Genomic DNA, 26736 nt, shown 5'->3' on the forward strand with positions numbered 1-26736 from the left:
TCTTTATATATGGATTATATATATATAATATATATGAATCATACATTTATATATGCACATACACATTTATTTGTATATAGGAATAATCATAAAATTATATGTGTATATATATACACACAATCACATATGTACACATGTATATATGTACATATATATGTGAATATTATAAATTTTCATATGTATATGTATACATATATATACATATATATGGCAGAGAGAAATGGAGAGGGGAGAAAGATAAAGGAAGTGGGGTAAAATGCTCACAATAGTGGAATTTGGGTAAAAATGTATGGGTGTACTTTATATTTTACACATGGAAATTATTTCTAAATAAAAAGTTGAAAAAAGCACAACCAGTTTACTACTTTATTTTGCTCATGATTCTGTGGATCAGGAAGGGCTGGCCTGGGCAGCTCTTCCTTGTGGTCTCTCATGCAGCTGCAGTCAGATGCCAGTGGGGATTGCCCTCATCTGAAGGCTCAACAGAGTTGGGTGCCCAAGATATCTCCCATGGCCGGCAGTTGATGCTGGCGGTCTGCTAGGAGCTCAGCTGTATCTTTGCCTTGCATTATGCTTTGCTAGCACGGCAGCTTTGGAGTAGCCAAACTTCTTACTTTGTTTCTCCCGGAGTGAGAATCCCAAGAGAAGAGGTGGAAGCTGCATGGCCTCTGCTGACCCAGCCTTGGAAGTTATACAGCATCTCTTCTGCTGCATTCTATTGGTTCCAAGCAAGTCACTAAATACTGTCCAAGAACTTGCAGTCATGTTCCCAAACTGCCATAAATGCTTATTGCATGCCAGGCACTGTTTTATGTGCTTTATAATGTATTTGCTCATTTGATTCTTACCAAAACAAAATAAAACGCCCTGATGGTAGGTAAGTCTTACTATCCTTAGAGAGGAAAAAACTTGGTGCACAGAGGTTCACTTCCCAACATCACACCATTAGTAGAAGAGCTAGGGTTTGAATCCAGACAGTCTGGCCCCAGAGCCCATGGCCTTATCTACTACCCTACCCTATTTCTTCCCAGAGCTGTGATTCCTGTTACATTTGGTTAAACTACCATACACATCGATAATCACTTCTCATACACAATCACTGGCACGAGAACTTCCCCAGTACATTCAAAATCATGTGACAGTTCTTATCTTCTCAGCTCTGACTTTTTTACATGCAGTTTCGTTTCCCTGGATTACTTTTCTTCTAATGATTTGCCTGTTTCTATTATTGATTCTTCACGTCTTTAGGAAGCCTTCCTTGACCACCCAGCTCTGGGGTGAATGCTTCTGCCATGGGCACAGATGCTAAATAGCTATAGCCCTTATCATTATGCCTTATAATTTGCCTATTGTCCTGGCTGTCTCCCTCACTGGCCTCTTAAGTTCCCTGAGGGCAGGGACACTGTTTGGTTTAGGAAAGGATCTCTAGCACTGAGCACAGTGCCTGGTATGTAGTGTGAACTTAATTACAAACTAACCTCTCACGTATATTCCTCTGTACAATTATGACATATTTCATACACACAAATATGAAAACCAGGACAGTCTCCTGACACATACAAAACCTGCCCATTCACTCTCGTCCATGCACCCTCCATCACCGTGATTTATTCCCCATGCCCAGTCTAGTCTCTGTCACACAACCTCATCACTGCAACCCATCCCATACACAGTTACTGTGACATAGCTCTGATCCTCAATCACTGTCACACACTGGTTTTCACACAATCACGATCACCATCTGTACTCGTAAAACAGGATATTTACTCTCCTGCAAAAATTGGGTTAAGATGACAACAGCTCTATTTTTCACACACGCCTTCACATACTGTATTTTTTCATCCACATAATCCCTGACAATCCCTGACATTACACAGTTATGGTCACACACTGTCTGCTGTCTTCTTCTCACTCCCACTTGACACCTACTCAGACACACATACGCGCATACTCACTCACGCACGCACTCACTCACGCACACGCGCTCACAGTCCCGGGATCCGAGGGGCGGGTCCGCGGGGGTCTGAGCCGCCGGGGGTCAGCGCCGGAATCCCAGCCCAGGCCAGTGCGGCCCCGCCTCGCCCCGCCCCCTCATGCATATGCAGCACCTCAGCCTAGCAGCCCGGCCCCCAGACGGCCATTTGTAGCGGCGCTGGAGGCAGCGTTCGGCAGGCGCTGCGGCGACGTGAGGAGGAGCGCGCCCCCCGGCCGCTGCCGCCCCTGGCCCCTGCGGTCCTCCCGCTCCTCCGCGCCTCGGGCAGGACCCGGCCAGCCCGGGCGCCGCGCTGCCGCCCGGAGCGGCCCTCCCGGCAGCTCCCGGCGCCCGGGACCCCCGCCCGCCGCTCGCCCGCAGCCCGCCGGCCGCACACGTCCCCGGAGCCGGGCCTAGGGCGGGCGGCGGCTCGGCGTGGCCGGGCGGGCTCGGCGGCGTCCCCATGGCCGCGGCCGGCTGGCGGGACGGCTCCGGCCAGGAGAAGTACCGGCTCGTGGTGGTCGGCGGAGGCGGCGTGGGCAAGTCGGCGCTTACCATCCAGTTCATCCAGGTACCTGGAGCGGGCCTGCCGGGGGCGTCGGGGTGGCGGCGGGCGGGGGCTCGCGCTACCTGTGGCGGGGCTGCTGACGCGACCCCGCCCCGGAGGCGCCGCGCGGGCCGGGGGCGGGCGGGGGTGAGGGCCCGGCTCTGCCCTCCTGCCCTGCGGCCGTGGCGCCGCGCTCCTGCCTGCCCGGCGCCCTGCTCGGCGTCCCGGGAGTCGGGCTTCTCAGGAATGTGTCCGGGAGGGCGGAGCTGGCAGGGTGGGAAGCGTCGATCCACCTTATCGCTCCGGCCGGGGCCGAGCCCTCCGGGGAGGCTGCGCCGCCGCGCCCGTCTTCCTGCCCCGAGGCCCGGGCTCCGGGCGTCGGGCGTAGGGCTTGCAGCCCCTCGAGCTGGGCTTCCAGCCGCCCCGGGCCGCCTCCTGCACCGTCGGTTGCGATCGCGGTGGCAAGTTGGCCGCGGCTCCGCGTGGTCTGCGGGTTTCTCTGCGCACGCTGAGCCGGAGCTGCCCGATCGAGCTGTGTGTTTCTCTTTGTGTGTATTTGTGCTTTTCTTTTAAGTAATCTCTTAGGTAATGTGTCCGGGTGGGAGGTGTGTGAGAATGCCCGAGGGAAATGGTGGCTTCGAGGAAGTTGAGAATGTTCTCCGATAGGATAGGGGTGAGACCATTTCCTAGGAATTCCTGGTGCCTTCCTGCTTCTCCCTTTGCCAAGGTGAAGTTTGGGATGGGCCATGCTCGGAGATGACCGACCGGGGCGTGCCTGCTGTATCTGTTCCAACTACCCACTCCCCCCACCCCGAGACCTCTTTGGATGCTGGAGGCGAAAGTCAGGGCTTGTGGTAAAGACAATTGCGATGGAATTCTTCATTCTTAGGATTTGCTCTGGTTAAGAAGGTTGAGCGATCTTTTTCGGGATTTTAAAAATGAGAAACCCAGATGTCTCTCCGCTTTTGTCAACCTAAAAGGTGTGGCATACGCTGCGAGAGAAGGAAGGGACCCCGTTATAACAGGTAACAAAAGATATTCTTAGTACACAAGAGTACTGCTAAGATGCTTTGGTGAAGAATTAATTTCTGGTTTCCGTTTCATTCATTTGTTATCAACTGGGATACTTGAATGGCGTATTTCATTTCACTTCACGTTTGTAGTGACATTAAAATACAGAGTACTGTTAAATGTGATTGTTACCTTTCACGTTGCCTAAATGAGCAATAATTTGCTGTTGTAATATTTCAAGGGGTTAAAAACTGCTGCTAAAACCTTTGTATCCAGGAAGAGAAGACGTTTGTGTAATGAATATTTACAGTATGCTCATTAGTGGGTTAAAAAAAAAAATCACACTTTGTAAGAGGTGAGATTGGTTTAAGTTTAGCAGGCTGCAGAATCAGGGATGTTATGTTATATCCCTAGGGCCCAGAGAGAGACTTTAACTGATGGCAGAGCAAAACAATTTATAGCTAAACCTTTCTTTGGGGACTGTTGTTGGGCTGGTGGTGGTGGTGATGAGTGAGAGGATAATTCTGGGTTCCAGTATTAGTAAAGTGTCACCTGACAGGTTTAAACCACACATACTTAGGTTTTTATTTTTGGGTGGGGAGGGATCATCTGAATGTATTTGAATCTTAAGTTACTTAATTAAGGTACTGGAACCTTTTGTTTTTGGGAAATGGTTTTAGAAATTGTTAAGATAACAGTAATTGCTATTTTTAAAATGATTTTCTAGAATTCATTTGTTAAAGAAACACCTTCATGAATAGTACTGTACTAGATGGTATAAAAGAAGGGAAGGTGTGTATGCATGTGAAAGACATACATATATATACATAGAGAAAAAGTGAGCTTTGAGTCCACTGAAGTGTCTGTCTTATTCTGTCATATATTGGTTGTGAGAACAGTGCCAGAATATTCAGCATCTCTGAGCCTCAATTTAATTATCAGTAAAACGGGTGGGCTGACACATTGTTTATAATCCTATAAATTATGGGAATATTGTTAGCACCGTATCTGTCACGTAATATGTGCTCACTTAATGATTGCTGCTAGTATAAGTGTCTGTGTACAGTTCTGTAACACATTTAAATGCAAAGAGAATTCAGAATTGGGTAAAAGTCAGTTTGCAAAGACTTGATAAAAGTGCTGTGTAGGCTTGGCGGTAGGGAGAGAGGACATACCTTCTGTGAGCATGGGGGAGTTATATGCTAGTTTGGAGAGAGAAGGCAGGCAAGGAGGGGAGTGGGAGAGGCAGATGAATTGGAGCCAGTGAAAGGGAGTAATATAGGTTCTGACATCGGAGGAGACTTTCTGGAGAGGTAGGAGCCAGACCACTTCCATGGAGTCTCAGCTCTGCCACTTGCTGCATGTATAATCTTAGATAAATTACTTAACCTCTTGGTATCTCAATTTTCCCCATCTGTAATCCGGAGAGATAGAAAGTACCAGATAGTGTTGTTGTGAAAATTAGACTTAACATATGTCAAGGGCTTAAAACAATGCCTAGTGCATAATAAATCTACAGATGTTATTGCTGTTATATTAATCTTATATTATGGAGCTAAAGTGACTATTTATCATCTACACTTAATAGAGCCACTATTTATTGTATGACTCTTGGGAAATTAAAATTCATTCTGCTGTGATTGTCTAGCAGTAGTAATTGGGAGAGGAGATGGCAGAAGGATAATAATCTTAACAAGCGGAAGTGAGTTCTCTTTGTGGATCAGGATGACACAAATTGGTTTTATTTATTTTTTAAGTCTTCTGAAACATCCTTTTTACAGTGTTCCGTATATATTTTTCTATGATATAATCTTGAGCAGAAAAAATATAATAAATTGGGGAATGGAGAATGTAAAAACACTTTGTATTTAGCCTTGACTTTCTGTAACCTTAGGTATACTTGTGATTTAGCATATGAAGAGCTGCAAAATAGGAGATTAAGGCAATAATTAGTGCATTTTCTCCTTAAAAATGACTTTAGCAGATCATAAAATGTCTGTATAAAGACGTAAAATATGTTTTTGTTGTTCATAGTTTTTTGAAAAATGTTTTAAATTCTGTTGGTAAATGGAATACCTAAATGATGAGTAAATACCTAAATGATGAGTAGTTAGGAAGTGATCTTAGCATTGTACAAAGAAATGGAGAGAATTTTGCATATCTGAATTCTAGGTTTCCTTACTCAGGTGATGCTAGGGAATTTCTTAATCTCTCCTAATCTTTTCAAGGCTTTAGTTTTTTTTTTCTCCATAAAACACTGAGTTTGGGTGAACAAACCTGCACCTTTGAAATTCTAGGTTCTCATTTAACCAGCTGTGTGCCTTAGTCAAGTTTCTTGGGTTCCCCAAGCCTCAGTTTCCCTATATGAAAAGGGAAATTAAGTAGTACCTTTAGGTTTTTTGGAATAATTACAATAATGCACGCAAATTGTTCAGCACAGTGCCATCTGCAGAGTATGTTAATAATTGTTACCTGGTTTTAATTGCTTCTATTACTTCTGTATCTTGTTCTTCCGAAACAAAATTTGTAATGTATTTATTTTTCCTTGACACGTAATCTGGTCTTTTAAGTCTTCAGTACCCCCTGCCTCCCACCCCAACCTCAAACTCTCCTCTTCACTTTGTGTGGTATTGAGGTGATGAATATTGATCCTGTTTTGAGTCGGGGAAACTTCTTTTTATCAGTTGCAAGTTGATTTTAGGAAAAGATGGAGTAATCGTTGGGTTTGAGGTTAATGCTTTACCTGCTAACTCTGAGAAGAGACCACACATGTTTTATAAAATTAAAGAGAGGAATTTCCCATCTTCTATTCTTTGTTTAGTATCCTGACTTTCTGTTGAGCAGTTTGTCACATTTTGAACTATGTAGGGGGTAGTTGATTCCTTACTCACTGGGTTTTAGTCTTACAACCTGTTAGCTGGACCTGACTCAGACATTGCTTTTAACCCAGAGTTTGTCTTTTGCTGGATGCTTTTTCATTGCCTTTTCCTTGGGGTGGAGAGCCTAGAAGAGATTTCAAGACACATGTATTTATGTTATAGTTAATTGATCCATGTGTGAAGGTTGTGAGTTTAGATTCCAGAATTGCTGTTCTGTTGCGATGTCTGGAAGACACTCTCTGCAATTAAAATAACTTGTGTCTGTGAGTTTGAAACTATACTGTAGACTTGTTTTTTTGTGTGCAGATTATGTTTTCAGAGGAATTTACAAGTGAATTCTTAGCATTGAAAAATAAGGCACCTCAGCTGATGGTGGTACATACTAGAGATTGCCTCATTTTGGTAACACCTGAAATGGATGTGCTGGCGGTTCCTGCATAGAAATAGTAAGCACTCAAGGGAAAGGATGATCACTTTTAACAGAGGATAAGCAGAAGGAAATTCTAACCTAGGTTTTCTTAAAACTCATTCTTACATGTGTGTCTCCTTATTGGGATGGGGAAGTTGCAGGAGTTAGTGGAGACGCTTCTGTTGAGTGTCAAGAATCCTGTTTTCCCTTGGTCGAGTACCATTAGAAGGCAAAGTGATGGTGACAGGCAGCTGCCTACTGGGATGGGATTTTTAATTCACCTGTGTTGCTGAAGTGTGGGTCTTTACCAAGCTTTGAAATGGAAGTAGTCCTTAAGGGGCGCCTGGGTGGCCCAGTCAGTTGGGCATTGGACTCGATTTTGGCTTGTGTCATGATCCTACATTTCATGAGTTCAAGACCTGCATCAGGCTTTGCACTGACAATGTGGAGCCTGCTTGGGATACTGTCTCTCGAAAGAAAGAAAGAGAGAGAGAGAGAGAGAGAGAGAGAGAGAAAGAAAGAAAGAAAGAAAGAAAGAAAGAAAGAAAGAAAAGAAAAAAGAAAAGAAAGAAAGTCAGTCTTTGGTTCGGTTAGGCATATAAATTGGTAACTTTAAAAGGGGGGAAGGAGTGGGGAAAGAGACTTTCTTGAAGCAGTATTGTTTTTATTTTAAGTTTCCTTTTTAAAAAAAGTTTATTTTGAGAGAGAGAGAGAGAGAGAGCACGAGTAGGAGAGGAGTAGAGAGAGAATCCCAAGCAGGCCCCCCTGACATTGTGGAGCCTGACTCGGGCTCCATCCCATGAACTGTGAGATCATGATCTGAGCTGAAATCAACAGTCTGAAGCTCAACTGACTGAGCCACCCAGGCACTCCTTAAGTTTCCTTTTTCAAATTAAAACTGATCTCATAAAATTGAGATTTTGTGATGCAATGTGAACATTTCTTTCTTTCTTTCTTTCTTTCTTTCTTTCTTTCTTTCTTTCTTTCTGTTAGGAAAAATAGAAGCGTGTTTAGAGTATTAGTTCTTTTGTGCCCTTCTTACTGAAAAGTGATAATGAGTAAAAGACTTTCATTCTGCTGGTAGACAATGTTAGTTAATAGTGAATCTACTGGTAAGGCCTTGATCTTGAATTACTTTGGATAGATAGAGTTGCTGAGTCTGTGTTTGGGATTGAAACTTAAAGTAATGTCCTTGGTAGCCCTTTGATTTATTTCTACTTTGCAAAGAGAAATGTCTCTCAGGCTTTTGTGAAAAAGACAAATATTTATATATTCACGTATTTTCTGTGTGGTTCTGAAAGAAACAAAGAAATGTAAGTTGTCTAAAATTGTGCTACTGGAGACATAATTAGACTGAGTTCCTTGTCACCCTATAAATTATATTTTATTTTTAGTGTTGTATAAAAGCGCTATGATTGTTTATTGGTTACATGCATTAAATCATAGTTTAATTAGAAATATTATAGTCACAGAACTTGTTGTTTGTATACATTAGGAGTTTAATATTGCCAGCCAACTTATCTTGCCGCCTCGTATGGTGATGTTTTTTCTAGGAGAAAGAGCTTTGTATACAAGTAAGTACATGTTCAGTACTAGAAGTACGAATATAAATGTCAAAGTAATATTCAGTGTTGCTTTTTAAAAAAACTTTACCCAGATTTTCCAAATGCTAACATTTTACCATATTTGTTTTATCCTTTTCCCCATATATGCTTTTTTAAAATCATTTAAGTCTAAGTTGAAGACAGTGACCACTTATTTTTAAGTATCTCCATGTATATTTCCTAAAAATGAGCATTTGCTTATATAAACAAGATATATAACCAAAATCAGAAATTAACATTGATGTATTAGTAATCTAACATGTAGAGCTTTTTCAGATTTTGCCAATTGTCCCAATAATGCCCTTTATAGCAAAAGAATATCTCAGATTAAGCATTGCATTCAGTTTCCATATCTTCTTTAATTTGGAACTGTTTTTTAGTCTTTGTATTTTAGGACATTGATATTTTTGAAGCGTGTATCTTATTTGTAGAGTTCCTTGATTAGGGTTTGTTTTTTTCTTTTTTTTTTTTTTTCCCAGCAACACATTTTTCTACAATTGAAAATGTCCATATAATCCAATTATTTCCTTTTAAGTAACATTTAACATAGCTAGCTAGGGTTTGTTTCTTCATTGTTAAATTCAGGTTCTGCATTTGCAGGGGAGGAACAACACAGAAATAATGAATTCTTCTTAGTGCATTATATCAGGAGATGTAAAATAGATGTAGATTTGATTCTATCTGTGCTTAACCAGATCTAGAAATTTACCCTTAAAATACACACACATGAGGTCACAGCATTGTTTGTAATTGAAGAAATTAGAAACACTTACAGAATAGGAGAGGGATTGAATAAAATATGGTACATGTGGAGCATTATGTAGCTGTAAAAAAAAAAAAAGATTTCTATGAACTGATGTGAAGGGCCTTCCAGGATAAATTGTTCAGTGAAAAAAACAGTGCAAAATACCTATTGCATAATGTGCAGTATACTGCATTTTGTGTAAGAAAGAAGGGGAAATAAGAAAATACATATGTTTTTGGTTATTGGGACAAAAACACAGAATGGATAAATCAGAGATTAATGAGATTATTGGTTAGCCAGAGAGGGTGGGTAGGAATGAGGGGGAAGGGGTAGAAAGAATGGGGTTGGTAACCTTTCTGAGGATACTTTCTGACTTTTGGAACCATGTTTAATGTTTCACATACTTAGTCCATAAACAGCAAACACGAGTACAATCAAGTGGTGAAGAAAAAACCACCCTCAGGTGGAGTACAAACAAATAAATGAACTAGGGTCGCCTGGGTGGCTTGGTGGGTTAAGAAGCTAACTCTTGATTTCAGCTTAGGTCATGACCTCATGGTTCATCAGTTCAAGCCCCACATCCAGCTCTGTGCTCACAGCATGGAGCCTGCTTGGGATTCTCTCTCCCCCTCTCTTTGCACCTCCCTCGCTTGCTCTCTCTCTTTCAAAATAATAAACTTAAAAAAAAATAAAGGAAATAAATGAACCGAACCTTATTTCAAATGAGTAAGATAACTACACTGAAGGGGGGAAAGAAAAAAACTAACTTTTGAACTGGGTGTTTGGACTATGTCCTCAGGATAAAGACAAAAAGAACTTGAAGCAAACATTGAACTCTAGTTAGTAGGCTGTGTGTGTGTGTGTGTGTGTGTGTGAGAGAGAGAGAGAGAGAGAGAGAGAAAGGGACATGGCTTTTCAATTCTGAAACAATTTTTTTTTTTCAACGTTTTTTATTTATTTTTGGGACAGAGAGAGACAGAGCATGAACGGGGGAGGGGCAGAGAGAGAGGGAGACACAGAATTGGAAACAGGCTCCAGGCTCCGAGCCATCGGTCCAGAGCCTGACGCGGGGCTCGAACTCACAGACCGCGAGATCGTGACCTGGCTGAAGTCGGACGCTTAACCGACTGTGCCACCCAGGCACCCCAACAATTTTCTATACTAGGATTAAGCAAATAAGTAAATATGTTGTGGAAAATGGGAGCCAACTTTCTTATTGTTGGTGAAGGGAGTTTTAAATGTGGAAAGGGGGAAGGCTAGCCTCAACTCAGATGCTTGCCTGGAATTGAAGATGTTGTCACAGATTCATGGTTTAAAAATTATAGATGCAGAAAAAGATGCATGTGGATACACATGCACATATCTGTGCCTTTTTTTTTTTTTTTCAGCTCTGTATGCTGAGAGTACATAGAAATCGCGACTTCTTATTAGCAGTGAGAATACCTAGAGCCAGATCTTGGTTTCTAAATACCCTTCTTTACTAGAAGGAAACTTGGAGAAGTGACTAATCCCAGGCCTAGAGCAGAGAATAGAAGATGAGCTAGGAACATCTTGTAGTGCCAGAAAGTAAGATAGTGCTCAAAAGACAAAACAATGGTGACATGTCAAAGAGACACAGCCAACCCAAAGAACTCCCATTGGCTAACTCTGGGACAATATAGTCCATCGAATAATGATACTAATTGATTATTGTCCATAAAGTAAGAATCTGTGAATCCATAGGGATAAATGAAGGAGGAAGGAAAGTTCTTACGGTAGAATTCTAATAAACTTAGGGGAGGTGGTGGAATTAGAAAATCACTATTTGGCAGTATAACAGTTGATTCAAGTCAGAATCATAAATAGATGTTAAAACTGGTGGGTTTGAGAGTAGCTGGATATTAACATAGTCTCAAAGTATCTGCCCATAAGGTATTAATTATTGAGGGAAAATAATAACCACAGTGAGGAAACCTGGCTGACGTCACCTTGGCCAAGTGATCAAAACTAAGACCTCTGATGTTGCTTTATTTAGGTAATGATAATAAGCAGAGTTTGTTCTATTCAGTTATGTTGACAAAATCTGGTCTTCATAATCAGTCTAGCTCGGCATGGAGTGAAATTAAGCCTAAAGAAACCAAGTTGAGGCAAAAGGGGATTGACTTGTTCTGTTTAAGGAGAAAATTTCTGTCTAATTTTGTAGGCAGGTATCTTGAGGGAAAGGTTGAAAAATTTCTATTAGGTCAGTACAGATTTTGGTCATGATCTTTAGCATAACGACCTCCCTTTGTACTAATCTTGTATTTTGCTATATATTTTCTATCTTTTTTTACTCAGATTTACCTTAAAATTATTCATAAACATTTTTAATTAGAAAATTAGAATAATACTGTTTTATTCCCAGTTATGGGAAGTGAGGAAGTTAGAAGTTTTGTTTGCTGTTTCCACCCATATCTTTCATAAATTTAGTGTCCTTATTTAAAGCAACCAAGTGTGTGTTGCAGTGTTTTTAAAAGATTGTTTTTTGTCTTTTACATTCTGTTTTGCTATTATAATAGTAAATAGTAATGGTATTAATCTTTTTCCTATGAAGGGTCATTGCTTTTATTTGCCATTTGTGTCATTCTCACTGGTGTCAGTGCTTACAGGTAGTCTTTATCAACAGCTAGTCTTTATTTTGAAATGTGATTTGGAGAATACTTTCAAGTATTTTTACTGTAAAGATAGCCAAGGTTATATTTACTTTTGCATGGTAAGTGATGATTTGGCTGGACATAAAATTGTTGGGCCCCCCAGCGTTTTTGTACTATGACAGTGGGGGTATATCTTTGTTTTCTGATTCTTGACCTTTATTTGGCTGGTGGGCCTCCCATTTCTGTCCTGCAGGATTCTGCTTGCATGCTTGTAGCCTTTGCTTATCACTGGAAATGGAAACATTTATCAGGATATGGGTAGAACTTTTTCTCTGTTCACTAGGTTTCCCTGGGAAATGATGAAACCCTCTCATCTCAGGTCTGGGAAGGTTTTCTTCATTTTTGAATTCATTTTCTCAATCATCTCATGAAATACTTATTATTTATGCATCGATTCTCTGCAATCATTATACCATACTGTGTTAAGTTAATCAGCAAAAAAGAAGATAGTCTTTATTCTAGGAAAATTTGCCAAATTGCCTTCTGTATCATTGATGTAGTTTTCTGGATGTGAAATCTAATTACTGTCTCAAACTGATTTAATGCCCTTGATATCTCAGTCTGATATTAACCAGTGGTAATGTTCTTTTTTTTTTTTTTTTCTTAAGGCCACAAAACTGCTATTTTCTAAAGTTTGGTGCTATTTAAGGAAATAACTCCTTCCAGGGGGAGACGTTTTTCCCTGTGTAGTAGAGTATGTTTTTAAAAATGTATCATCCCATGAAGAGTTGCTTTTAGCCATTCCTGGTGTTGGAGGTAAAGAACTGGCCATCCTTCAGAATTACTGTGGGGCCCTTGGATTCTCAATCTTTTTGATGCTGAAGGGCAGGTTGATACCAGGGGGCTTTAATTTTTGGAGTATCAGCAGGATTTCAACAAATGTGAAATTCTGTTAATTCAGTCATATTTGGGGTTTTGGCTCCAAAATTCTCATTTTGGAGAATTAGAGGTGGTTAAAAGGGATAGTTTTCAGGTTTATTTACCCTTCAAGATTAAGCTTTCTGCACTGAGGCACATGGAAGAAGCTGGGGAGACAGTGAGTGTGAGATGCTGTAAGATGAAGATCAAGGCAAAGGTTTTTCTTGCTGTAGGTATAGAAATTGGAATGGCTTAGAAGCAAAAGAAGTCCTTTCTTTAGCATGTGTGTGTATGTATGTGATCCGAAGTGTGCTTATTTGATATTGTATAGATGTCTTTTCATGATTTCATAAACTTTTTTGTTCTTTTTCCTTTTTTTTTTTTTTTTAAATGAGATTGCCATCTACTTTTTACAGTAGTACTTTAGGTAATTTACATGGCATTTTAAAGAAATTGTAGTGAGAGGTTTTCTAGGATGTTTGTAGTGCCCTTAATGACTTGTGGAAAGGCACTGTAAGACTGATTTTGCATTGCTTCCTTTGATATGAAATCTTGTACTTTGTATTCTTAGATAAATTTCATTTGTTTGGATGTCTCCTTAATTTTTAAGATGCACATTTGGGGAAGGGTTGAGTGGATCCTTCTGTGGATTTCTAGCTTTGTTAGGCTGTGGTCAAAGAATGTGACCTATAAATTCTCTGTGTTTTGGAACATTAAGAATTTTTAGTGGCCAAATACTATTAATATTTGTAAATATTTTAAGAACACAAGAGAAGAATGAGTATTCATTTGTAGCTTCTAAGGTGCAAAGTTTTGTTCAAATCTATTATAATGGAATTTGCTGATTATATTCAGATCTTTTATAGCTTCTGTTTTTTGTTACCTATTTAATCTGTGAAACTCTGAAATACATTCATTAAATATCCCATGAAGACTGTGTTTTAAGTTTCCTTGAGTGTCTTATTTTGCTTTATTTTGATGTCATAATTTTATATATAAAATGTTATGCTTGAATCTTTGTATTAAAATTCAGTAGTATTAGTCTCGTGTGGAGTTTAACCTTGATTTTCATCCTGTGATATTACATTGCCGTTCTGCTTTCTGTTTGTATGCATTTACTTCATTGATATTTTACATTTCTTTTTTGGTTATTTTGTGGTAAGCTTTTGTGAACAGTATTTAATGTGATCTTTAAAAGTCAAATCTGAGGGTCTTTGTCTTTTGGTAGGGAATTCAGCCCATTCACATTTATTGTGTAATTTGATTATGTATTTGTGAAGTAATCTAGATAAATACATTTTTATCCTTTTTATTTTTATATTTTCTTTGTTTTTAATTTTTATTTATGCAGGCTTAATTGAGTTTATTGCTTTATTTACCATGCATTGAGAGTATAAATGTAGAAATTATTTTAAAAGTAGAGTAGAGTTTGTTTCTGTGACACTTATTCCTTGTGGTTGCTTTTGTCATAGTCATATGTAGTCTGTGACATTAACCACAACAGCTGCCATGTTTTTGTTTTTTTAAAAAGATTTCCTAGACCTGAAAAAATTCATGCTGCTTATCTGAGAAAAGACAGTTTGAGGTAGTGCAAAGAATCCTTTTTGTGAGTCAAGACATTTATGTAGATCTTGGTTTAGCTTATATATGACTGTGGCTTTGGACAAGATAACCATTCTGTGTTTGATTCACTTTGGCACTGTTATTTTAAGCCCTGTAAACACGAGAATGTTTACAAGTAAAACAAGTATTTCAGTAAAGGATTTTATAGATTTGGAATATTTTGCCCGAATGTCTGCCCCTTAGTTGTATTTGTTTGTATATTTTATACTTTAGATTTTGAGAGTCATAGACCAAGGATACTTCTGTTACATAGAAGTAATCATGTAGCAAAATATGTTAATATTTATTAATTGTTAGTATTAGGTCTTGAACAGGAAATAGTAAATCGTTGGGAAAAGAAAGTGGTCTTAAGAAAGATGAGTTGTGTCTATTCTGGTTCCATAGCTGCTGGTTACTAAAGAAGACAAAGAACCGAACTGTTTTTCACTTTGGATTTCAGAGTTTCTTTGTAATTAAAAGATTACCTATACGTAGTAACGTAGTAACGTGTACATTTGAATGAATCTTGTGTTAGAAGTTTTAGTAGTTGATCCATAGCATTCAGTTTTTTTTGAAAATAGTCTTTAGAGAAGATAGTCCTATTGTAATTTCTTTCTGGAAATTCTGACTCAGGAAATGTAAAACAGCCTGAGAGTAAGGTCTTAAAAGATTTATTACTTTTGTCTTGTTTCCTGGTGGGTTTTCTTTTAATGCCTTGTTTTTGGTTAAATGATGACATGTGGTTGAGATTACAACAGTCAGCAATTTGTTAGCTGAGAGGAAAAGAATAGTAAGCACATAGTTGAGTCAAACTGCAAAGGAAGTTTTGTGATAGGTATAACATTTAAGTTTTAGAAATCTTGTGGAAAAGTTGCGTGACTATGAAATTTGTAATTTTTGTCCCTTTTGTCTTTGAAATTAAGGTATGTCAGTAAGGTGGGGAAATTCGCCTTAAGCGTGTGTATGCATGTGTGCAAGCATACACAGATGTGGATCTTGTTCGAACTGAGAGTGAATTTAAGTTTAGAGAAGGGTTCATGGGTTTTGGGAATAAAAAAATGCAGATAAAGTATAAAACAGTGGACTTGGTCTGTGATAATTTAACTTGCAGATGTTTAAATGAATGGTTACAATAGCTTGAGTACTACCCGAATTATTTTCACATATTGGCATGGAATTTCCATGCCAAACCTTGGTTTGAATTAGCTACTTCTCAATTATCAAGTTACTTAATGTTAACAGCTTTGTATCACTGCAGTGTTATATGGTCAGACACTTTACATTTAGCTGAGCATTAAGAATGGAGTAGGAATTGGTGAGATTATGTATCAGCAATTGAGACTTCATCAAATGTTGGGTTTTGGGATTATTTTCTTACCATTAGAAAGTCTGATAGGTGATCATAATTTTAGCAGGTGTTAAAATAGTATGGAAAGTTTTGTTATAATGTTAGATTGTGATTCTTGGGTTTTAATTTTATGTTTAAAGACAGACTGATTTTGTTTATTGTTTCTCCTTTCTTAATTGCAAATTACGTATTTACTTAGATTTCTTTGTAGCAGACAGTTTCAGGAAGGAGCCATTGGCAGAGCTGATTAGTCAAGTGAAGTTGTCTGACATGGGTTACTTTAGTTTGTGGTTTTAGATGAACAGTACATGGTGCACAGCTGTTGCTCCAACAGCTTTGTTCCAGCTGTCTTACTGGCCTGTCACAAAATACCCCACATTCCTTTTTTTTTTTTTTTTAAGTGGAACCCCGTGTAATATTCTATACTCTATTGCCTAAAATGGGTCCTACTAATTACTTTAATGACTTTTCTTCACTTTTATTCCTCTCCATAGCTACTTATTTAGAATGGCACTAAAATGGATTATGAGTGATTTATAAGCCTTGTCATATTTATAATTTTTTGTTGTTAATTAAAGTTGCAGTTGTGAAATGTTTGTACAGGTTAAGTAGTTAACATTGAAAAGGGCACCCAACGTAATGTCCCCAAATAAATAGTTGGTATTTGGATATGAAACTGGCATCTTCTAATTTCCTATTTGAACCTTGAGTTTGTATTAATAAGTTTCAACAGAATTATAAGATGGAAAGCCATAATATGGTTTATAAAGCTTGTGTAGTACTTTTATAGGTAGACTTTACTTTGTGTTTTTGGTACAGTGGTTGGACTTCATTTTACTATCTTATGTCGTAACTGAATTACAATACTAATGATTTCAAGTTTTTTTCTTAAAGATCTTATTTTTTTTTAATGTTTGTTTATTTTTGACACACACAGAGACAGAGCATGAGTGGGGGAGGGGCAGAGAGAGAGGGAGACACAGAATCAGAAGCAGGCTCCAGGCTCTGAGCTGTCAGCACAGAGCCCGATGTGGGGCTCAAACTCGCGGACTGTGAGATCATAACCTGTGCAGAAGTAGGACGCTTAACCAATTGAGCCACCCAGGCGCCCCAAAGATCTTATTTTTTAAGTAATCTCTACACCCAAAGTGGGGCTTGAACTCACAATTGTAAGATCAAGGGTTGTATGCTCCACTGACTGAGCCAACCAGGCACCTGTTTGTTTTGCTATTTAATAAGGAACAAGGACCTATGAAGAAGATTTTGAATCAATGATGACTAATATATGTTGAACATATTCTGTGTATTAGACGTCATGCTAAAAACTTTATCAATATTGCCTCATTTAATCTTTATGATTTATTATGTCTTTTTTTACAGCTATAGAGACTGAGGCTCAGTGGTTAAATGCTCAGGATCCCACAATAATGGCTCAGATGGGACTTGAACCTTTATTTTCTGATTACAAAGCACCTTACAGGTGCTAAGGGCTACACTATACTACCTTGCCCCCCAAAACCACTTTTTATTTAATGAGTTACCTTAATAATGAAGTTTTTGTCTCAGTTGTGTTTCTTTTCTTCTTTTTTTCTTCTTTTAAAGTTAAGTTCATGAAACATTTTCCATTTAGTTGAAATTAGGAGAGCTGAGATTGCATAGTGAGTGAGGTTTTGTTTAAAGTATTGCCTTGCTTCCCTCTCTGTTCCCCTGCTTCCTTGTGATCTATGTCCCATTACTCCTGCACACGCTGCCCTGGCTTCTGCTCTCCCCAGACCTGGCAACCTCCAGACGCCTGCCCATCCTGTTTGAAATTCCTGCTCTCACACAGCCTATTGCTCCTGGAGAAGCACAGTCTGATCATGCTTAGTCACAATCTGTGTGAAATGCACATCCATGACTCTTCTGAAGCTCTGTCCTTTACCAAGTATGCCGTTTTATCTGACTAATTCTTAGTCATCTTTCTAGATGTGACTCAGGGTTCATCTCCAGCAAGCCTTTCCCCAGAGAATATCCAGATTGGAGTAGGTGCCCCTCCCATGTGCCTCCATTGAATCCTGTACATATTTTTGATGAACTTTCTGAGAGTAAGTTGTGGAAGTAATGTCCCTTTACTGTTCTGAAGAACAAAAAAGAGAGTCTTTAATATGATCTTAGTACAGTTACCAAAGTCAGGAAGTTGTAATACTTTTAACTTAGATTATTGAAACTTAGTTGTTCCAATAATGTCTTCTATAGCATAGCAAAAGAAAATCTTTTTGGTCTAGGATCCAATCCAGGATTGACATTGTACTTATTTTCAATGTCTTTTTAGTCTTAAAGTTATTTGTAAAACATTCCACAATTTGGGTTGTCTGATGTTTTCTAATCATTAGAAGCAAATTAGGTAGTTTCGGCAGAACTATCACAAAAGAAGAGTCTTCCTCCAGTACATACCTTATATTAGGGAGGCACATGTCTATTTTTCCCAATACTGGTGTAGAATTGGACCACTCTGTTAACCACTGAAAAGTGATGACTGTTCCCTTTGTAATAAGTATCTTGTGGGTAGAGATACTGAGGCCAGGTTAATAACTACTTTCGAGCTTTTAGGGTTGTGTCTCTTTCTCATTGCTCAACTTCTTGTCCTTTCTTCTTTCCCTCCTTTCCTAGTTTCCTTCTTTCTTATACTCGCTGTCTCTAATTTGCATTTTGTGACAAGTTTTTGTTTTGTTTTGTTTTGTTTTTATCCTCAAAGAATGCTTGCATTGTACTCACAGGTTTTTAAGGGCAGAGCCCCAGTTATACCACATTTTATTTGGTGAAAGGATCTATATTTTGTTGGCCTTGGTTTCTTCATCTGTAAAATGAAGGTTCTGAAATAGATCATATTCTAAGGTCCTTTTAGATTTTACAGTCCTATGGCACATAAGTTTAGGAGTTTGTGTGTGTGTGTGTATGTGTGTGTGTGTGGTTTTCTTTCCAGTTAGGTTGTTTTATCTTGTTTGGCATTTTTTTCCCTAAGATTTTTAAAAAGTTGTCTTCATACTTCCTGTGCAGTATATAAATGTCTCACTGCTTTGGCTTATAATAGAACTGATCTTTGACTGGGGCCATGATATTCTTCACACTTGGATTGGTAATTCCTCTTTCCAACCTGGAAGACAAAGTGTGGTTTTCTTTTTTCATGGAGTGGAGAACTCATTCCTGCACAATCAATAAATCCTGTCATTCCGTGGAGTTTTCTAAATTGCTTAAAAAGGAAGAGAAGAAAAAAACCCTATTCAGTCTAGTTGTGTTTATTACCTTTAAAAACATGGTTTATGCATAACTTTTTTGCAGGGTTTCATAGAATTTCTAATCATTGTATCATAGTTTTTAAAGAAGTGAGAATCTTGGGGCACTTGGGTGGCTCAGTCGGTTAAGCAGCCACTCTTGATTGCGGCTTAGGTTATGATCTCATGAATCGTGAGTTCAAGCCCCATGTCGGAGTTGGCTTGGGATTCTCTCTCTTTCTCTCTCTCTGTCCCTCCCCAGCTCATGCTCTCTCGTCCTCTCAAAAAAAGAATAAAAAGAATCTTGATTCATTGTAGAGTTTAGAGCAAATTATTTAGTTGTAGCAGTCAATTTCATTTTAAACAGACTGGAAGAGTCCTGTTATTTTAGCGTTGTTAATACTTTAAAATTCTGCAGTAAAAGCATTAGGTTATTTAATGAATTACAAAAATTGCTTGGCCACATCTTAACTTTTTAAAAATAATTCTTAAGAATTTTTATACTGGGGAGCCTGGATGGCTTAGTCGGTTGAGCATCCGACTTCGGCTCAGGTCATGATCTCACAGTTCGTGAGTTGGAGCCCCACATTGGGCTCTGTGCTGACAGCTCAGAGCCTGGAGCCTGCTTCCAATTCTGTGTCTCCCTCTCTCTCTGCCCCTCCCCTGCTCATGGTCTGTCTCTCTCTCTCTGTCTCAAAAATAAATAAAAAACATTAAAAAAATAAAAAAAAAAATTTTTATACTAACTAGAACTTACCTTTTATGATGTTTTGCACTTGAGCATTCAGGGAACTTTTGTGTATATGGTTTCCTTTTAATACCAGCAATAACCCTTTATGATTGCAAGGTGGTGATCATGGTCATTGTTATTTCCATCTTGTAGAAGAGGAGATGGGGGCTTGGGAAGCAGCTGTTTGCCCACGGTCCTATACCAAGTAAGCAGGGAAGCTGAGATTGGGTTTCCCAACTCCTAAAATACAATAATCGTCTTACTACAGCCTATGAATGTTATATTGGAATAAAACCCCCAACACTGGGGCACCTGGGTGGCTAAGTTGGTTGAGCATCTGACTTCAGCTTGGGTCATGATCTCACAATTCGTGAGTTGGAGCCCTGCATAGGGCTTGCTGCTGTTTGGGGGCACAGAGCCCACTTTGGATCCTCTGTCCCCCTTTCTCCCTCCCTCCCCCACTTGTGCTCGCTCTCTCTCTCTCTCTCTCTCTCTCTCGCTTTCTTTCTCAAAAATAAATAAACATTTAAAAAAATGCCAACACTTACTAGAGGGGAACTGAAAGGAGTGATATAATTTCATTTAATGGATGAAATTCTGCTACCTGTTACCAGTATGGATCTGGAGGGAGCACTGAATAGGGGTGGGATCAGTGAATGAGATTTCCTCAGAAGCACACTTGATGACTTGATGGGTTTCTACTAGAGCTGTTGATGAAGAGGGCACTGTTGGAAGCTAGTGGAGGGACTAAGGTTTGTAATGGCATCCTCTCTAAAATGCAGCTTAAGAAAGCTGAGGTATTCACTGTATGGATAGATCATGCACGAGAATGACAAACAACAGATTTAAGTACGGATCGATCACCTCTTGGGGTGGGGATGAGGAAGATGGGAGAATATGACTTTTGAGAGACATATAAGGGTCGAGAATTGTTGCTAATTTTTTATTTCCTAAGTTGGGAGGTAGGTATACATACATATTTTTAATATTTTTTTCTTCATAAAACATTTTCCGAGTTATTTTATGGTTAATGAAGAACAACAATGTAGTCAAATGGAAACTCTTAGCTTTTCATATGATGTTCAAGGTATCACGACTTGGTTGACAAGACACAAGTGTGTTCTTTAGGGGTTTTCCTTCAGGGTGGGAAACTTTTTATTTTTTTTCCCTGACTGTTCAAACAGCAAATAAAAATTGAGTACAATTTTTATTACAACAAAAAGTTCATATTTGAACTTGTGAGCAAAATTGTTTTGTGTGGATGTGTGTGTATACGTGTGTTTTGATTTGCTTCTAAAATTACTATATACTGTTATTGTAGCTTTCTCCAAAGCACTGCCTCTGATTTCATCTTGGTTACAGGAACTGATGATTAATTTTGCCGTAAATTTCCTGTATGAAGAAGTGATACCTTTAACTTTTCCCATCACAAATTTCTTAATACTATTTGTAGATGCACAAAATGAATGCTCGCATAATGTGGTTTTAGGTAGGTGTGACCAAGGATTAAAAGAACATCTAGAGTACCATATACTAGGCCAGTGCTTTGCACTATACTCTCGACATTTTTGCTCATTTCTAAAGTGGATAACTTTTGGGCTGAGGGCATGTTTCATCAAGAGTTGATAATTTTTTTAGGGGGACGGGTAGGATTATTTATTTATTTTAAAATGTGTTACCCTTTTGGTGACTTTGTGAATGAAAGGAATCTTATTTCCAAGTTTGGATGATCATGGGATTAGAAAAAATGCACTTGGTGGTTATTCATCTAAAAAGTTTTGCCTTTATTTGGATACTTTTGCTTTTTGGAGAGGTAAGATGGGAGAGAGAAGAGGAACTCTGTGTTCTCCGTGAAAGTATGTATACTGGAATGTTGCTAATTCTCAACAAAGAGATTGATTGAAAACGTGATTTAAGGGCACCTTTAGATTTATATAGATTATAGTGTGAGTTTAAGAGGAAGTGGGTGGGCTGGGGTGGGTAAAAGGTGGAAGGTTGGGGAAGGTGGAATTAATGACCTTGTTCCTGAGTTTAGAGGTTTGAATTATCTCCTTTTTTTGGAGATTACCACATATGAATTCATGGTGTATGCTGGGGGTTTCTTGGTGATTTTTTTTGATAGATTCTGAGTGTCATCTAAGGACTAGACTTTTACGGTATCGATTTTTTGAGAACTTGAAAAAGTGTTTTGCTTTTGACATAGTTTGACTTTAAAGGTTTTCTTTCCTTGGCATCTCCTCAAACAGAGCCGTTCTGCCCATTCCAGTGGCAAGTGGAAGCTGTGGTCCATTAAGATTTTTGAAATAAAATTTGGGAAATGTTCTACACGCAGGGGTTCCTCACCCTTTTTTGTGCAAAGAACTCTTTTGGCAGTCTGGTGAAACGTATGAACTCCTCAGAATACAGTTTGTTTTTTTTTTTTTAATTTTTTTAATGTTTATTTATTTTTGAGACCGAGAGAGACAGAGCATGAACGGGGGAGGGTCAGAGGGAGGGGGAGACACAGAATTGGAAGCAGGCTCCAGGCTCTGAGCCATCAGCCCAGAGCCCGACGCGGGGCTTGAACTCACGGACCGCGAGATGGTGACCTGAGCTGAAGTCGGACACTTAACCGACTGAGCCACCCAGGCGCCCCCAGAATACAGTTTTTTGAGTGTATAAAATAAAGTATCTAGGTTTATAAAGGAAACCAATTACATTTAAGTCTAGTTATTGAAATACCAAAAACAAAAGTTTTCCCTTTTAACTGGTGTTGAGTATAAATGCTAACCTGATTTGCCTGCAATAACTGTTACATGAAATATCTGTGATTTTTTTTTTTTTTTGGTGACCATCACAGGTACTGCTACAGTGGTTTATTGAAGGAAATTAAATGCTAAATTTCAGTTAGAGGTTAATGGACCCCCTCTACCGCCCCCACCACCCACATTTTTGAATGAAGATTTAATTCGAAGAACCCTTTTTTAATGTAGTGAAAAAGAAGTCTGGATTTGGAGCCAGGTAACTATGGGATTGAGTCTCATCTGCTACTTAACAACTGTCTGTGTATTTTCTCAACTTGGAGCTTTAATTTCCTCATCAATATAATGGAGATGGAAAATAGTACCTGTGGGATTTTAGCCTATTATACCTAGAACACCCACAAAAAAGCTAAAATCCCTCAAGTGCTGTTACCATCTCCATCTACTATTGTAGTCAACTGGTATTGTCATTTTACCAGTTTTATTTTTTTAATGTTTATTTATTTTGAGAGAAAGAGAGATTGTGAGTGGGAGAGGGGGAGGAGAGGTAAAGACAGAGAGAGAGAGAGAGAGAGAGAGAGAGAGAGAGAGAGAGAGAAGAGAGAAGAGAGAATCCCAATGCAATGCAGAGCCCGATGACGCCCTCAATGCAGAGCCTGATGACGTGGGGCTCGATCTCCAGAACCCTGAGATCATGACCCAAGGCAAAACCAAGACCTGGGTGCTCAACTGACTAAACCACCCAGTCCACCCCTTCATTTTGCCAGTTTGAGTGAAGTATAAAAACCTACTTCCCTTTATGTCTCTTTACTCCCTCTCTCCTGCTTATAATTATTTTCAGGCTTTCCTCTACATACATATTGAAACACATCAAACAGTATTATAATTTTTCTTCAACTTACAAGCGTATTATAGAAAACTGAAGAGAAGGCAAGTCTGTCCTACTTATCCATATTTTTGCCATGTCCATCCATTCATTCATCCATCCTTCCTTCCTTCCCGAGATTCCTTCTTTGTTTCCCTCCTGTTTAGAGAACCTCTTCCGCCATTCTTTTAGAGTTAAGTCTGCTGGTGATATAGTCACTTTTATTTGCTTTATTTTCATTCCTGGGGGCAACTTTTTTTTCTGGATATAGGATTCTGGGTTGATAGTCCTTTTTGGTTAGCATCTAAAAAATTGTGTCACTTCTGGTCTCCATGGTTTCTGATGAGCCATCTGTAGACATTCTAATTGTTTTTCTCCCTGTAGGTAAGGTGTTTTCTCTGCCTTTTTAAGACTTTTTCTTTAGTTTTTAGAGGTTTAATTATTATGTGTCTTGGTATGGATTTCTTTGTGTTTTTTCCTTTATAGCATTTGCTCAGCTGCTTCACTGTAGGTTTTTGTCTTGCCACATTGAGAAGTTTTTAGCTATTATTTCTTCAAGTATTTTCTCAGCCCCTCTCTGTCCTCTCTTTTCCGGGATTCCAATAATGTGAATATTAGATCTTTTGTTATAGTCCCTTGGGGCTGTGAGGTTCAACCCCCCCATTTTTTCCCCCCAGTCTCTCAGTTTTTCAGATTGGGTAGTTTCTGTTTTTCTGTCTTTCAGTCCATTGAATATTTCTTCTTCCATTCTGCTGTTTAGACCTTTCTTTGAACTTTTTTTCTGGTTATTGTTTTTTTTCCAGTTTAAGTTCCCATTTGGTTCTTTAAAGCATATTTGTTGAGACTTGATTTCTGAGACTTTTCCCCCATTTATTCCAAACATTCTTCAATATTTTATCAAGACCGTCTGCCTTAATGTCTTCATCAGATGATTCTAACATCTCTGTCATCTTGATGTTGGTTCTTTTGGTTATTTTTGTCATTCTGTTTGAGATCTTCCTGGATTTTGATTTTTTTCCCCAAATTTTTATTTAAATTCTAGTTAATACATAATGCAGTATTGGTTTCAGGAGTAGAATTCAGTGATTCATCACTTCCGTACAACACCCAGTGCTCATCATGACAGTTTTTGCATTTTCTAATTGAAATCTTATACATTTTTATACTTTGTTCTGAGTCTTTGGATCTTACTCAAACCATTTATTTTAGCTGACTTTTTTTTATACTACTCTGGCAGGAAAAGGAAGGTGGAGGTGCTGCCTCATTACTGCCAGGTAGAGATTGAGCCTCCATGGAAACCTTGGGTGGGTGGGTGGGGGGGGGGGACATTACATATTACTCCTAGGTGGAAGTCCAGGCTTCCCCACATAATCTCCATCAGAACTGTTCAGGGAGAGAAGTTCATTACTGACTGGCAGGGACGAAAGCCCTGGCTCCCTGCTTGACATACTCTAACATCATCCTAATGGGGCCTTTATAGCCTTGAGAGGGGAATGCTAGGCTCCCTACTGGGACTTTGCTGGTGGGGGTGTGAATGGGATGGGTGACTTTAGGTTATTAGCTTAAAAAAGGATTACTATTTTTATGCCTCTTGATTCACATTGCTAGTAATTATGCCAGTCAACTTGATTTTACAAGGAGTTCAGCTCTGTACCTGTTTTTGAGGTGTTTCAGGGGCAGCTCTGTGTTATCCCTATTTATAACTTGAAAAGTAGCATAGGAAAGTGATCTGGGAGAAGAGGTAGATTGGGGAATTTAAAATAATACGTGATTGTTGAGGGTAGCTTGTGTAGGTGAGGCTTACCCATGTGGAGGAGGTCACCATGGCTCAAGATGGAATTCTGGAAGGCTGCCGTTTAAAAGAGGATAGGCAGAAGAAAAGGAACAAAATGACCCAAGAGAACCCACCGGAGAGCTAGAGACAAAAACCGTGTTAGGTATTGCAGAAACCAGTAGAAGAGAACTTCAGGAAATGTTGAGTATTGAGCAGAGTCACATATGTTAGATTGGTTAAGTAATCGAAGGGTGAAAATCCTAATATTGGCAATGAGTAAGTCACAGAAGGCAGTGTTAGTGGGATGATAGCAATAAAAGTCAGATTACACTGAATGGGGAGGTTAAGAAAAATATCGATGGAGGAGAAAGAAGGAAGGTAAAAACTGAGGTGCATGTGTTTTATTAATTTTGTTACAAATTAAAAAAAATGTTTCTTTTTGAGAGAGTGTGAGCTGGAGAGGGGCAGAGAGAGAGGGGAACAGAGGATCCAAGGGATCTCTGCAATGATAGCTGTGAGCCCAATACAGGGCTTGAACTCACGAACTGAACTGTGAAATCATGAACTGACTGAGCCACCCAGGTGCCCCGGGGGTACATGTGTTTTAAAATTAAAAATTCTTACTTACATGCTGAAGAAGAGCTAGTATGATAGGAAATACACCAGAGAAGGAAGGTACTGTTGATGGCAAGGACCTTTGATAAAGTGGAAGATTGAATCTAGAGCACAAACGAAGCATCAAAAGTTGAGGACAGTGATATGTATATATATTTTTTTCCTCCTGAAAGGGTGGAAAGGACAGAAACAAGACAAAGCTTGATGGGAGTCTCAGAAATAGGGAAAATAATCTAGACGTACATAAATGTTTTTCAAGAAATTTTTACCCAAATTAGTAATTTAATAGTTTACATTAGAGGCATGCCAGAATTGAATATATTTTAAAAAAATATGCTGATGATACAACAGTTCTTATATGCTATAAGAAAAAAAATGGCAATATGATGAGCAATTAAGAACCAAAATATAGTAAATGTTTTAAATTATCTCTGAGTAGCAAAAAAAGGGGGGTGCTAAATAAGCCATTTTTAAATTACCCATTGACAAAGATCAATGAAAGGTTACCTATTGTAGGTAAAGATATGGGGATAAGGATACTCTCTTACACTGCTCCTGGAATCTTAAAAGTAAAAGCTGAATTAAGCCTTAAATTTCATATACTATGATCCAGTGTGGCTATATTTCAAGGAGATTTTCCCGATATAGTAATTTACTAGTAGAAGTAATTTACTAGTAGAATGGTAGAAGATTTAGATACATTTTGTAACAATGTTACTTTCAACATTTTGGAAATGGTTTATGTGGTCAGTGATAAATATGGATTGAGTAATGGCTAGTGTTATTAAAATTAATTTTGAGACACCTTGGCAAGGAGGAGATGCTCATTAAGTAGGGGAGGAAAGTAGATTATAAAACCATGTACAGTACAATACAAGTTTAATTACATATGCACAGGGAAACAAGGACTTAAGAGTAAACATTTCTGGATGATTTTTATTTTTGGTTTCTTTTTTTTTCTGTGTCTGGATTTTCTTCACTGCACTTACAATATATCCTATAATAGGGAAAAAGAATTTTAAAAACTTCAGTGCTGCTGAGTGCACTCTTAAGGGAATACAGTTGGTGACCAGTAGCTTTCTAGAGTACAGCTTGTACTTTATCGATAGTCTA

General features: G+C 38.8%; 1 protein-coding gene across 1 annotated transcript in view; it reads left to right on the forward strand.

The window, feature by feature from the left end:
• Window positions 1-2113: 2113 nt before the first annotated feature.
• The window catches only part of RRAS2 (RAS related 2), a 76210-nt gene continuing 51587 nt past the window's right edge, over window positions 2114-26736 (forward strand). The window contains exon 1 of the mRNA XM_049649564.1: window positions 2114-2543. Coding sequence (XP_049505521.1) covers window positions 2436-2543 — 108 coding nt within the window. The 5' untranslated portion in view covers window positions 2114-2435. The remainder of the gene's footprint in view (window positions 2544-26736) is intronic.

Source organism: Panthera uncia, chromosome D1 (genome assembly GCF_023721935.1).
Source record: "Panthera uncia isolate 11264 chromosome D1, Puncia_PCG_1.0, whole genome shotgun sequence".
In the NCBI taxonomy this organism is placed as follows: domain Eukaryota; kingdom Metazoa; phylum Chordata; class Mammalia; order Carnivora; family Felidae; genus Panthera; species Panthera uncia.